The 13,865-nt window shown below is 43.2% G+C and overlaps 1 protein-coding gene across 3 annotated transcripts in view; it reads right to left on the bottom strand.

Annotated features, from left to right (window-relative positions):
• LOC117815097 (serine/threonine-protein kinase BRSK2) overlaps positions 1-13,865 on the bottom strand; it is a 194,449-nt gene that overhangs the window by 3,357 nt on the left and 177,227 nt on the right. For all 3 annotated transcript variants that reach the window (XM_034686792.1, XM_034686790.1, XM_034686791.1), the window contains 6 exons: positions 12,046-12,106; positions 9,850-10,057; positions 9,724-9,772; positions 8,272-8,395; positions 6,940-7,120; positions 4,418-4,507 (listed from right to left, as the gene is read on the bottom strand). In XM_034686792.1, coding sequence (XP_034542683.1) covers positions 4,418-4,507; positions 6,940-7,120; positions 8,272-8,395; positions 9,724-9,772; positions 9,850-10,057; positions 12,046-12,106 — 713 coding nt within the window. The remainder of the gene's footprint in view (positions 1-4,417; positions 4,508-6,939; positions 7,121-8,271; positions 8,396-9,723; positions 9,773-9,849; positions 10,058-12,045; positions 12,107-13,865) is intronic.

Below are 13,865 nucleotides of genomic sequence, written 5' to 3' on the forward strand. Positions count from 1 at the left end.
AAGGGCAGCTCTGGGAAAGTGTAAATTATGAAGTCTGTTGTCTCCCGGCGATTGTACAAAGTGAGGCAAATCTAACAAATAATGTTGACTTAAGCCTGCCTCGAGAAAAGCTACAACATTTTACCAACACATCTCTTTGCTGGAGCTCTTAGTTTAACTCTTCAACTACAAATTCTGCCCAAAGACATCAAACATACTGGGAAGCTGCGTGTTACAGATTCTTCAAAGTAAAAGTCCAACTACTTTATGTAGTTTTAACATGTGAAATAAAAATAGATATCTATTTCCTCCTAACACTTGCAGAATATTATTAAATGTATCAATGCATGTGTGTCCAGCAGTGTGCATGCAGCAACTAATCCCACTCCTAATGGCCGTGCTGCATGTGGGTGGAGTGGTGCAGACATGAGTCACTGAACAAATAAAGAGTCAGTGCTGTTTTGTTGTTGGTGCAAACACACATCTAAAGCAGGACAGTTCCTGGATGCCTGGCACAAAAAAACATATGAATGAAAGAACCGTCTTGGCCAACAATTAGCTGTAACAACAGCAGTAGACACAAGGAAGGGTGATGAACAGACGACAAAACACACTGAACAGGAGAGTTTATGCTGCTAGGAAGCGTGGTTTTTGTTACAGCTTGTTTGTGTTTCTAAAAGCCTCATTTGCAAAAATGACAATGTGCACACTCTGCCAGTCAAACTGGCTGCAGTTGTCTGGTAAATTGGGCAGACTTCATCAAAACATGAATGAATTAAGGTGATTTTATTGTTTTGTTTGTGTGTGTGTGTGTGTGTGTGTGTGTGTGTGTGTGTGTGTGTGTGTGTGTGTGTGTGTGTGTGTGTGTGTGTGTGTCTGTGTGTCTGTGTGTCTGTGTGTCTGTGGTACGGTTGGTTCTGCCCGCTCCATTATCCAGCTGGAAAATGTTTGCAGCCAACGTCTCCCTCGTGTTCTCTTTTACTTTCTCATGTGTGAAAAATTCCACATTTAGTCACTGAACTCCACCCAAAGCTTCACATTTTCAAACTGACGGTAAACTCATGAAAGTTAATGATGTTAGCTGTTCAATGAGACAGAGACACAGCCTCTGAATGAATGGTTATCCTCTGTAGTCCTGAAGTTTGCTCACTACGTTCCTCCACCCTTCTTTCATTGTTCCTTTTCTCTATTGTCTCCCTAAGCCGGGCACTCAGGTACACTGCTGTTGGAGCTGATTAGAGGACATAATGACCAGGACTTGATGAAGCCTTTTGTTTGACACACATTGGTATGCAAAGCCATTTCTACTCTTAATTACAGCTATTGGCTTCTTTTAACAGCCCTGTGGTCAGGTAGCTCTAAAGGTGTGTTAGGAGGTCGAAGAAAGGAGGGGGTGGAGAAAATAGAGCTTAACAATGCTTTTATTTATTGCCAAGCAAATATTGACCTGTTTAAAGATTCATATTACACTGTGAGATACCCCGATAGTGTGAAGTCATGAAATTAATTAAGTCTGACCTTGGTTAAGAGAGCTAGTATTGACTTTTGATACTCAGCTCTGATAGCAGGTTCACAGCAGGGCTTCATTATTGACATTTTGGAATGATGAGGTTCTCTAAAGGAACCGCTTATAACTTTCAGTAGATCTTCAAAAGAATTAATTTTGGAAGAATTTCTGAAGAGCTCCTCTTAGACATTGCTGCTGAAACAACCCAAAGCAATCATTTAAACCTGATCAGATCTACTTTAAGATGTCTAAAATGTTGAAGTGGTACTGTTCGGCCCTCTTGAAATCAGCAGTCCACTGCCCAGTCCTCCTTTGATAAATCTTACCCAAAGGAACCTTTGGGGGATTTTTGAAACCTCATTTAAGTTTGATAAATAGATATACTCTGTAAAAGGCTGCTTTTGCTAACCATTCACTTTAGTTCAATGAGTAATTTTCATCCTTCAAAGTGTTGTAAAAACCAAGCTGCAACAGCCGACGTTGAAAAATGAAGCCAATGGGGAAGTAGAAAAAACTGTTGTTCCTCCAGTGTCCTCCTGAGACTAGCTCTAAATGCCAAGGAAACCCCATTAGAGCCCAAAATAAAATGCCCATTTACTGAACTGAACATGTTTAAAGCCTGGTGAAAGATTACAGTTCGGTCTTAGTGCCTGATTTCTTCATTCTTAAAAACTGTACAGTGCTGAGTTATGGTTATCATTCCTCTGTTTTGATGAGTTATGTACAATAAACTATAGTAAGGGGCATGGCTGATTTTGACTGACAGGTGGGTGAGTTGAAGCTGTTTGCCAGGCAGCAAAGCTGTTGCTGACACTCCACCTTCTTTCCAGTTTCTAGGGTTAGACAGTCGACATTTCCAATATGGTGACCACCATCTTTGGGCCTCATAACATCTCTTCAGAAACTAAAGGGTGACAACACTGAGACTGCGTCCATGTTTCCAGCTGCTACAACTACTACAATCCTTTTCATCACTATCATCTCCCTCAATCCCTCATCTGCACCAACCCTATCTCGGTCTCAGAAGATGTGTGTCTAACATGAGTCTGGTTCTGCTTGAGGTTTCTGCCTGTTAAAGGGAAGTTTGTCCTTGCTGCTGTAATTAGCTTAATACTGCAAAGTGCTCTGCTCATGGTGGATTAAGATGAGATCAGACTGAGTCCTGTCTGTAAGAGGGGACTGGATCTTATCCTGTCTTGATGTAGGGTCTTTGTTAATAACATAACATAGAGTATGTCTAGACCTTCTCTGTTTGTAAAGAGTCTTGGGATAACAACTGTTGTGATTTGGCGCTATATAAATAAAGATTGATTGATTGATTGACTTGATTTTATACAGTCTATAGTAAAATAACGACTATATTATTATTATTATTATTATTATTATTATTATTATTATCATTATTATTATCATTATTATTATTATTATTATTATTATTATCATTATCATTATATGCAGAAGCAATCTCCTTATTATCTTTACCTTACGATTGATCCTCATACGTTTGAGAGTTTGTTTTGAAATTTTCAAACACTTAAAACCGCTCCACTGATTGGCTCTCTCTTAGTTATCTGATTACTTACATCAACTTAATTACTAACATCACAGTGTAACTTCGGATGTCTTCTGTGATGTTTCTTTTAGATGTCATTTAATTGTCCTTTGAATGTCCTTCATCTGCCTAAATCTGTGAAGCACATTGGTTAGCTTAGACTATGTTTAATGTGCCATAAAAATATATATTTCATTTGACCTGACTGATCAAATGAAATGTGATTCAACATTCCTCAGATCCCTCTTCAGTATCTTTAAAAAAAGATCTAAAGTAAGTGGTTAACTTTCTGCGGCACAGCAATAACAACAGACTGCTGGGCATCACAGCAGTATGGATGAGAGTAATACTAGCATCCCCTGTAATCTACAGTATAAAAGAGCACAGGATCCAGCCATATCTGACAAGTATTAGTCCTCTGATCTGAATCACTTTGTAAATGTCTTTAGAGAAGAACGAAAGGACACAAACATACAACCACTAAGAGTTTAGTTATGAATGGAATGTTAAGGATTGTAGGCTGGTGGTGTTTCCCAATCTGACCAGAGGGTGGAGCTGTTGTCAAGATGATGTCGACTGAGATGCACACAAACAGAGCAGTGACTCACAGGGAAGGACATGCTGAGTGCAGAAGAGGAGGAGACGGATTCCTGTTATAAATTAATTGTCATCATCCAGACTGGGAAATAGTCACTTTGTTGAAGAAAGACGTCAACCCTGAGACCAGTAAGAAGATGGAGGAGATTGTAATGCTGTCCCTAAGTTCACAGGTGAAGAGGTTACATGTTGATTGAGATGTTTGGCAGAGGTTTTTCTATCTGCCTGGAGCTTTCAGAGGCTGCTGGACACAGAAAAACGGAGACGGGGTCCTATTGTACGAGCACCAAAGAGAGAGAAAGAGCAAGAGGGCTTGTCAGGTATGGTGTGGCTGTGCGGAGCAGTGCATTGTGGGAGTATGTGTTGAGTTGCAGCGGTGTTGCCATGGTGACAAGCTCCTACAATCATTCTTGGAAGCAGAAGTAGCAGAATGCAAATCAGCTTACCCTACCTCTGCTCTAATCTCCACTGCCAGGGCAACAAGGCAACATTTGACCCGCGGCCGCTGCTCGATAGCAACTCCCACCCGATTATGGCAGCGAGGCGCGGGCATGCAAAAAAAGGAAAATGCCAGGACAATGCCGTTTCCAGAAGCGGAGAGAGTGGCTCAGGGAATTTAAAGCGCAGCAAAAAAGGAGGGCAGGATTTAGCTCAGCTACAGCGGTGAGAGAGGATCCCCAACAAGGGTGGGACAGGCGAATGAGGCGTAAGGGGGTGAGGGAGAAGAGTTTTGGAGAAGATTTTTGAAGTATTTCTTTTATAAAATAGGAATTCCTACTCACCAGACAGCTGCTGGACCCCAGGCTGGTCATGTGTGCTTAACAACTGGCTCTGAATTGTCTCCACTACTCGCTTAAAGCGCCGGCTGGGTCCTAAACAAAGGCATACACAGAGGAAGTATTTTTATGACCAGATGCATCTTAAGAGTAATAGCAGTAGAAGCACAAGACAGACAGCAGCATGTAGAAAAATATAAAGAAGAAGTTAAGTGTGATAAGAAACACACACAGGGACACACAAGCCCATTGTGTGAGCTGGAAAAGCTGCAAAAAGCCAGAGATTTTAAAAAGAAGCCAGACAAGTGCTACCCTAAGCTCCCACCAGCTGTCTGTTGTTTACAGTACGAGGTCAGTGACATGGAAGAACCAGCAGGCTTCAAACTGCCACAATTACACCCCCATTCAGCTCAAATGTACCCCCCACGCAAGTCTGTATACGTGTGGCTATGTGATTGTTAAAATGAGTGTGAGATGGAAAAGAAGAAAAAGAGGGATGCATGTGTTTCTGCAAGGCTAAGAATGCTTGCATGATTGCATAGTATATAATCTTGCATAACCAGACCTCATCTTGTTACGCTCAGGCAGGTTTTTGGAGAAAATCTTATCAAGCAGTAAGGATTGTCAGAACTCTGAAAATCCTTAGGCAGCCATTCTTTTTGGCAGTGAGTTTGAAGACACCCACCTCTGGAAGCAGCACTTCTGCCATATTGGATACAAACAGTTTAGTTTAATTTAATCAGTTTGTTGTGGATTGCCACTTGACGAGGAGAAGATGTCTTTCTAGACTACTCAAAGTGACTAGTGAGCTTGAATTTCCACAGGTATTTGCAAACCTGATGAGATGGCACACCGGCTATTCAGAAACCCTGAATGTAACTTTACCCTCTGATCTTCTCTCTCATAGCTTTAAAGGTCTGGACTTCACTCTTTCTTTTCAGCTCATCCACAAGCGGAGGATTCAAATCTAATCTAATTCAAAGCACCCTCTTTTGTTGGAGTAAACATGTGCCTTACGATTTAGGGAACTCATTTCCAGTCTTGCTGAGAGCACTCAACCTTCCTGTGCAACAGGCACACTTCTTTTGTGTACTTATATTAACCACATTTACTGCACTGAGGAAATTTCTCATTTTGCATGTTTGTGTCAGTTTTTCCACAAGATGCTCCAACTTTCCAAATAGCTGGATGTTAAATACAAATGTGGATGTGTGAGAGTTTGATGTGGTTATTATTCCCCTGGTAGGCTCCAAAGGTCCACCTGCAGATGTCTCAGGGTCCTAGCACTCCAGGTCTCAGACCCAGTGGGAAAAAAGTGCGTGAGGTGTGTCACATCCTTGAGGGTCTTCTTGAAAATGGTCTTTTTTTTTTTACCCTAGATCAAAAGCATTCAATACGCTGTAATATTTTCTACAGAGATACAACCTGCTGGGTAATGATACATAATATGCATGTGATGTTAGTCTGTTGTCAGCTAACAATTGTCTTGACCCCATGATGGCCTGTGTCCACTAACAGCAATTTTTGAATTGGCAGCACCCACAACCTCAATTTTAGAGAACTTCTCACCAACACTTAACTTGTTGTTAGGTCAAAGAAGTTGTCTCATACCACATTCACTGCACACAGGAAATGTAAAAACAATTGATAGACATTTTGTGACACCATTAGCAACAGCTCTAATTCTGGTGAGTTTAGTTTATTTTCTGTGTAGATCTCTTCCATTGTTATTGACAAAGTAAATATCAGAACTCAACCTTTCTTAACCTTGTTTGGTGGGTGAGAGAGAAGTGACACTGACAAGGGCAGTAGTGTTCTAAAAGTTGAACTATTTTCAAGCGAGGCAGCTGTGATGACAGCTACAATTGAAGCTGGAGGCATTTTTGCACTCCAGATGCTGAGGACTAAAATGCTCAACTGCATGTTTGTTTGCTTTTATCATTTTTTAATTTGAGAAAATAGGCTTGCCAGTATTAAAAAAGCACTGTTAATGGACACAGGCCCTAACACCATGCATATCATGTAGTTATCATCAGGAATAGAGCTGAAAAATAAAATAATTTAACTTAATTTCCTGTATTTCATACTCCTCATTGATTAAGACAGCTGCTCTGTTACTGCATCAACATTAAACACCAAAATAAAATTATCTTTTAACAACAAGTTAGTTGACCAACACAGGTTGGATCCTATCATAGCTCTCTATTAACATTTCAGTAAATTTGAAACTTTCTTGGATTGGTGTTTAAATCATTACAAAATAAACTAGCTCTTACTCTGTTACACTTTTGAAAAAGGAGCAAATTAAGCTAAATGTTTGGAGACCTTTCTCCATCAATACTTTCATGCAGAAGTAGAACTGACACATTGATGTCTGAGGACCCTTCTCCCCTCCCTACTAGTTTGAGACATGATGAGTTTTGATAGACTGGTGACTTGTCCAGTGGGCACCAAACATTTTTGCATATGCATGTAGTGTAAGCAGATAAAAAAAAAAAGTGGATGGGAAGGGAGTTATTTTTCCTGACCTGAGAGCAGGGTGAACGTGACAGAGTAGATGCCGTTCTCCTTGGTGGCTGCTGTGCTCTCTGTGTAGGTGATGTCCACCTGGAATTTAACCGGCTTCTGGAAGACTGTGGGCCCTGCTGTGGACTTGTACTCTGCTCGGAAACTGGTCTGAGAGATCACACTGTGGCTCAGGCTGGGGATCTGGTGGCAGAGAAATGAAGTAGAGGATTCAGTTAAGGAAAAATGGACAAAGAGGTGGAGATATGAATGAAACGAGGCAATACAAAGAGGCGGCTAATGGGATTATACTTAGGGAGCATTGGTGTTTACATTTTTCTCACCTTAAATATGATGAGGTGAATAGACCTCATTAAAATACACTCCACATACTAGCGGGCCACAGTTGAAGCTCTGAGGAGATTAATGCCTCGGGAGTAGCCGTGCATGCCAGGGAGACTTAAGCTAATGTAATCTTGAGTCATCCACCAACACTGCACTCTCCCTTCCAAAATGAATTTGTATGCCTGATGAACAGGTGAGCTCCCAAATAGTCATGTTTCACCCATAGTGCTGGAGAGGGTTTGACATTCCATTAATGTGAGTGTGCTGAGAGGTATAATTCCACTGATTCAGGTGCCAATCTTCTGTCTGAGATAGCAGCTAGCATAACCCAGAGGAGAAAATAGCTACCTCCACGGAAGGGGGAAACAGATTTAACATCGAACTGCACTGGCTGAGTTTGCATTTACTAAGACTTTCTTAAATCTAACTGGGGTGAGGAGAGGTTCTTCTCAATTATGTACTCTGAATATCAACTACCACAGCTCAATGTTTGCTCTTACAGGTTCTCTGAAAAAGCCTCATGTTGCCCTAGTCTTGCATGTATTTGTACAACCACACTATTATAAATACAGCACACACACAGATACAGCCTATGCCATTTCTCAGTTTCCTTCAGTATACATCTTAATACACACACAAACATGCAGACATGCCCAATACACAGTACTAGTGGCAAAGCATCTATATGCTAATGATCAATGCTCTCTGTTGATTTTCCATTGACCTCAAGAGAGTCTGCAGTCAGAGGGAAAACAGAAGCGCTGAACACAAGCAGTTTGCTGAATTGCTACACAAATCAGAAGCATGTTAGCAAACACTCAGCAAGAAGCATCTTCATGGCAAAGCCAATCACTGCTGCTGTTAGAAAAGCAATGTCTTGCATCAGAAAGCAAACACTACAAGTAATATTACAGTGTGAATATATGCAGATGTAGAGGAAACAGCTGGAGCACAGGGGGGCAGAGGGCAGAAGGGATAAGTAGAAATTATGCAAGAAAGGTGGTCATTACTGAGAGGAAAGCTTGAACGATGTCCGCCTTGATGGAGCTGAGAGGCTTGTCTCTGATGACGATGAAGATCTGCTCCTCTTTTTCCAGGTTGATGAAGTTACCAAACCAGGATTTTTTGGCAAGTCTGTGGGGAAATAAAAGAAGGAATAAAAAGAATGTCTGCTAAAAGTTTGTTTTGTTTGCTGCATCATTTTGTCTTCCTTCTTCTCCTTTGCTTCTCAATTTCACAAACCCATCCTTCCGTCCATCCTTTCCTTTAACCATCTCTCTACTCATCCTGAAAAAATGGAAAGCAGGTGAGTTTCCCCCCACTCTCTCTCTCTCTCTCTCTCTCTCTCTCCCTCTCTGAAAGCTCTAGGGAAATGGATTGGAGCAAACGGATACCTCGAGGGGAATGAGCTAAAACTGTGCAGGGGAGGAAAGTTTTCTGACATTTCACCTCATGTGCAACTGGATAAGTGCAAATGCATGAAACTGTGTGTGTGTGTGTGTGTGTGTGTGTGTGTGTTTGTGTGTGTGTGTGTGTGTGTGTGTGTGTGTGTGTGTGTGTGTGTGTGTGTGTGTGTGTGTGTGTGTGTGTGTGTGTGTGTGTGTGTGTGAGTGTGTGAGAGAGAGAGAGAGAGAGAGAGAGAGAGAGAGAGAGAGAGAGAGAGAGAGAGAGAGAGAGAGAGAGAGAGAGAGAGAGATGTCTGGATGAGGCAGAGACATGGACAGAGAGAGACTGAGATAATTGAGCCTCTCTGTGAACAGAACTGTAGGTCCAGGAGGGGCAGAGGTGGAAGAATTTACCACTGGCTTCAGCTCAGGTGTACCTGTACCCACTAATAAGCCATATGGACTCCTGTTTCCAAGCATTTAAATAATTCATGAGGTTCTTTAAAATGTTCATGGACTTGGAAGACTAAAACTTCTGTAAAAATATAAACATCTCCCCCTTAAAAATAAACAAATACTAATATGCAGACTTAAACAATGTTACAACATCTGCAGTGACATTTAGTTGCCCATTGTTTAGCAGTAAGAAGCCTGTTACAGCTGGTGTGTGTGAGTGTGTGTGCTGAGAGAAGGTCTTTTCCAGCCAGCTCTTCAACTCCTTCCAGCCAGACTGTTCTTCCCAGCCAGATGGAGATGGCAGAGCCAGACAGCCAGCCAACCAAACAGGCATATCTAGGCCAACCTTCAGTTATCAGGCCCCTGGGAACTCTGCGACATCACAGGGGCTACCTTCCCTCCCTCATAACAAACCCACTACCGCCTGTTACGGTGCTTCCTCTCCAACCTAGACCAGACCCCAGGTCATTACAGGCACAAAATCAACATTCATGGATGTAGCACTTTCCAAACCATCGAGTTATAAAGAGAGAGCAAGTTTGAGCCAGTGACTGAGGGGCTGACAAGTTATGCAAAGTTATGACAGGAGTGTTGGCTTCAAAAAGTTCAGCATGTACTCACTCTGGGGAAGACTCTGGTGTGAGGCTGGACATCTCCTCTTGTGTGGGAACTGTGAAAGCAGGGTCATGGGTCAGACTCATAGGAAAAAAAAATCACTGACAATGAGAATAGAGGTAATATTTGTACCTTGGAGTTTTCTGCGGTGGAAGCGAGGTGAGCCCAGGAAGCTGTTCTTTATGGAGTTGAGGCGCGTCCTCCAAGGTAAGCCTCCAATGGACGGGCTGGGGGGCGGCGTTGGGGTGGGAGTCCCAGATGGACTGTCCTTGGGGGTGTGCACAGGGGTGCCCTTTGGAGTAGGGAGGGGACTACCTCGAGGGGAGGGGTGAGGGGTGACCTGTATGAGGGGGATAGATTTGGGTGGGTGGTCAGTAAGAGAAGAAGGCACCGGCGCCACTGGGTGAAAGTGATGCAGCCGGATGGGTGACAGCGGCACCACAGGGCTGAAGGGCACAGAGAGCTGGGGGTTGGCAGCAAATTGGGAGCGCCGTACTTGGGGGCTGTTTGGGATTGGAGAGCTTGGGGAGGAGGTAGGGGCAAAGGGGGAGGAGGGGGAGAGAGGAGAAGTAGGGGTAGGGGGCATGGAGGTGGAGGGTGGCTGCGATGGAGGCTGGCAGGGAGCAAAGGTCTCTGATTTGGCTGCAGATGCTTCATCTGGGGATGTTTCAGGAAGCGGGTTGGATCGTGTGGCTTGTAGAGGCTTCGGGGCAAGTTTGGGTTTGGCAGGAAGCGTCTGCGTTTTGTTGAGTGCTGCCGGCAGGGGCTCGCTGTTCGGAGCGAGTGAGTTAGGGGTGGAGATACGGGGGCCTGTGCGGTTTGGAAGGGGCTCAGGGGATGGGCAGGGGCTCGTGTTAGGGGACTGTGTCAAGTCTGGGGATTGAGGTGGCACACAGAACTTTCTGACAGGCTGGAGGTAGAGGACAAAGTGTGGGGACACATAGAAAAACACAGCCAAGAGCCAGAGCAGGTGGAGGAGGAGAGGAAAACAAAGGAAAACACATGGGGACCCATGCAGGCATACAAACACGCAGAAAAAGCAGGAGAAAGTGTGGCAGATCAAACAACCACACAGCCAGAAGTAGAGGTAGACAAAGAACACAGAGGCAGGTGAGGTGTTTACATACGCAGGAGAGATTGAGGCATTGCAAAAAATAAAAAATAAAGACAGAAAAGAGAAGAAACATGCAGTTAGATCATACTGTGAGTCATGCAAAAGAAAAAAAATGAAGTGCAAACAACAAGACAGTAAGGATTACACATAATTCAAAAAAGGTCAAACAAAGGACATAAAAAGTTGACTTCTCTTGAATAAAAGCATGCCGTTCTTTGCAAATGGAGAAAATAGTCAAACCAAGACATGTGTGAGAGACATTTGGCCAGCTGTGATGACAATCTGAGCTGTTTCAAAATCAAAGGGAACACCATCAAGGTCTCTCTGCTGTAGAGCTTCCAGTCTCCAGATAGGTGTATCGATCTGTTTCATTTGGTAATGGTGAAATTGTGGCCTCCAATGATGCATCATTTCCCCTCACATGCCTCCTCTTTACCAGACACAAATCTGAGAAAATAACCCCACATGGACCCCCTTGCTGAGAGCACAATCCCAGCTTTGAGTAGGTCTGGGAAATCAATTTCCCTTTCAGATCAGCCTGAAAGAACCTGTGTGGCTGCGAGGAGCTCGTCTTAGGATCCCAGGCTAATCTCGAGCCTTCTCAGGTTAGTCAGCTGGAAAAAGTTTGACTACAAGCTCCCCAGCTCTGAGCAAGAAAAGTGGGATTTTCTGAAGCGTTCGCTGAGCTGGATTTCCTCAGAGCTCAGGCCGCAGAAGAAACAGAGAGAGGGGGGATGATAAGCCGAAAGGATGAAGAAAAAGAGGCTTTGGTGGAGGAGAAAGTTTTCTATGCTGTCACATCCTCCTGTGTAACTTAATCAGTATGTTTTACTTAAAGATCCAACTGGATAATGTAAATAAAGTCTGATCTAATACAGGAAATGAAGAGTTTATTATTATGAATCCCTGCCTCCTTGCAACTTAAATAATGGATTAAAATTTAATGAGTGGAAAAATGTACCATATCTCAGAGAATCACTGAATAATATTGCATATGCTGAGAGATACAGAGATATTACTTTCTTTGAGCACTTTGTTGGAGGTCAGAAGTCCCTGCAATGTCTCAGGAGTGACTCTTTATTTTCCCGAGCGATCATAAACAGCACTGAGTTAGGATCAGCCATGGCTGGATGATCGTTCTCCCTGAAGGCAATAAACTAGATACCTGAGAACTGGGTCAAACCTGTATGTTGTATGCACTGGTCTTGACTTACCCGTGGGCTGCTGAGGGGGCTGGTGGAGAGGCCGGAGGATGCTCCGCTAATAGACCTCGACCTGTGGCACAACGCAAAAACACAAACACACATGGGCAGAGTTAATTTGTGGGATCAACATGGGAAGCTGTTACATGTTCCAGTGAACACAGGTGGAGTTGAGGGCATGAAGGTTACATGGTGCACTGCACTCGGATAGAAAGCACCACAGCATATGTTACTGCCATACTAAGCACAGCAGTTGCTACCAGGACCTTTGCAAGCAAAAAAACTATTAATACATTGAGGGATTACAACACTGTTAAAGTATTGACTTTACAACAGAGTGTACTAGCATGGCGTACCCAGCAATTAGACCCAAACCAGTAAACATTGTTTTCAAATATCTTGATTTGATTTGAACATCCCTCTGAATCTACTGTCCACAGATTAGCTTTCAAATTAGCTTCCCACCCGGTCTCTATCTTGCTAAGAACGAAACGTGTTGACTTTCAGGCCTTTGCACCGGATCAGTCAGAAATCTGTTGAAGGGGGAAATGAAGTGGGACATTTGGTTGAGTGCCATTTGTCATGTTTTTCCTTTTCCCCTGCAGATGCCGTCAATAACCCCTATGAGCAGCGCCCCGCTCAGAAATGAACAATCACAGGACAATCTGTCTCCATCAAGTGCGCAAACACACGTACACACACAAGCACACAAAAACTGGGCTTGTCAACAGTCGGAAACACCAGCTGCTCACTGTCACAACACTGCTCCTTTTTGTCATTCAATCTAACAACACCCCTCTTTCTTCTCTCCCTCTTTCCCTCTCCGTCTCTGCAATTTTAATGCATTTGAGAGCATGTTATCGAGCCTTCAGATCTTTTGTCTCTCTTTGAAACGATGACGAGATAAACACTACAACTGCTGTTTTTTCGAACCTGCTTGGTTGTAGAGTAAGACCTCACAGACAAATGCTATGAGGAAAAAGAGGGAGTTAAAGAGTCATAGAGGAATGAAGGATGCGAGGGAGGGATGTGGTATAATGGAGATTGATGTTCATTCCTGTTGTTAGAACACTCCCAAAGGACCACACAGGCATCCATACATGAGCAAAAAAATGTGCCCACTGTTACAGCTAATAGCCATAAAATGACACTGGTGTTGTCAGGACAAAAAAACTGGATTAACTTCTATTTGTATCAATCTTAGACTTAGAGGCAGTTATTCTGGTTCCTCTGAGAGAAGCATAAACAGAACACAGGGGAGGTAACACTAGCAGCCACCACGTGAGAGAAAGAAAAATATAGAAACACCCACACTCAAGCTATTTCTGTAATCCTCTCACTGCCCCCTCTGTGAGTGTATTCATCGCACACACTCATGCACATATGAGTAGGCGATGTTGAGACCACGCTGGCTAGGAGTTCTTGTTTTAGTGAGCAGCTGACCAGACTGATGCTATCACATTTACATTAAAGCTCAGCAGTCCACAGAGACAAGCCCACAGTCAATTGCACTTCATCCAAACATGGTCCAAACACAGCATCCTCAGGCCATTATGAGCATATTGTTAGACGCATTCTGCATCTGCTAGTGTTGGCCAAGCAGGTCTATAAAGCTACTGTTACAGATGGTTGTGTTGTACAGTAATAGGCTGTCAGAGTCCAGCCCTGCTTTACAGAGACGATAAATTATTGTTGACAAATGTCGTACTCACAGTGAGCAGCTAAAACAACTAATGCAGTCATTCATCATCTATCTCACAGAAACACATGTTATTAAATCAGTATGACAGGAGATGTTGAAGTCTGTTAATGGGTCAGTTCATCCTAATTAA

The sequence above is a fragment of the Notolabrus celidotus genome, chromosome 6, assembly GCF_009762535.1.
Source record: "Notolabrus celidotus isolate fNotCel1 chromosome 6, fNotCel1.pri, whole genome shotgun sequence".
Lineage (NCBI taxonomy): Eukaryota > Metazoa > Chordata > Actinopteri > Labriformes > Labridae > Notolabrus > Notolabrus celidotus.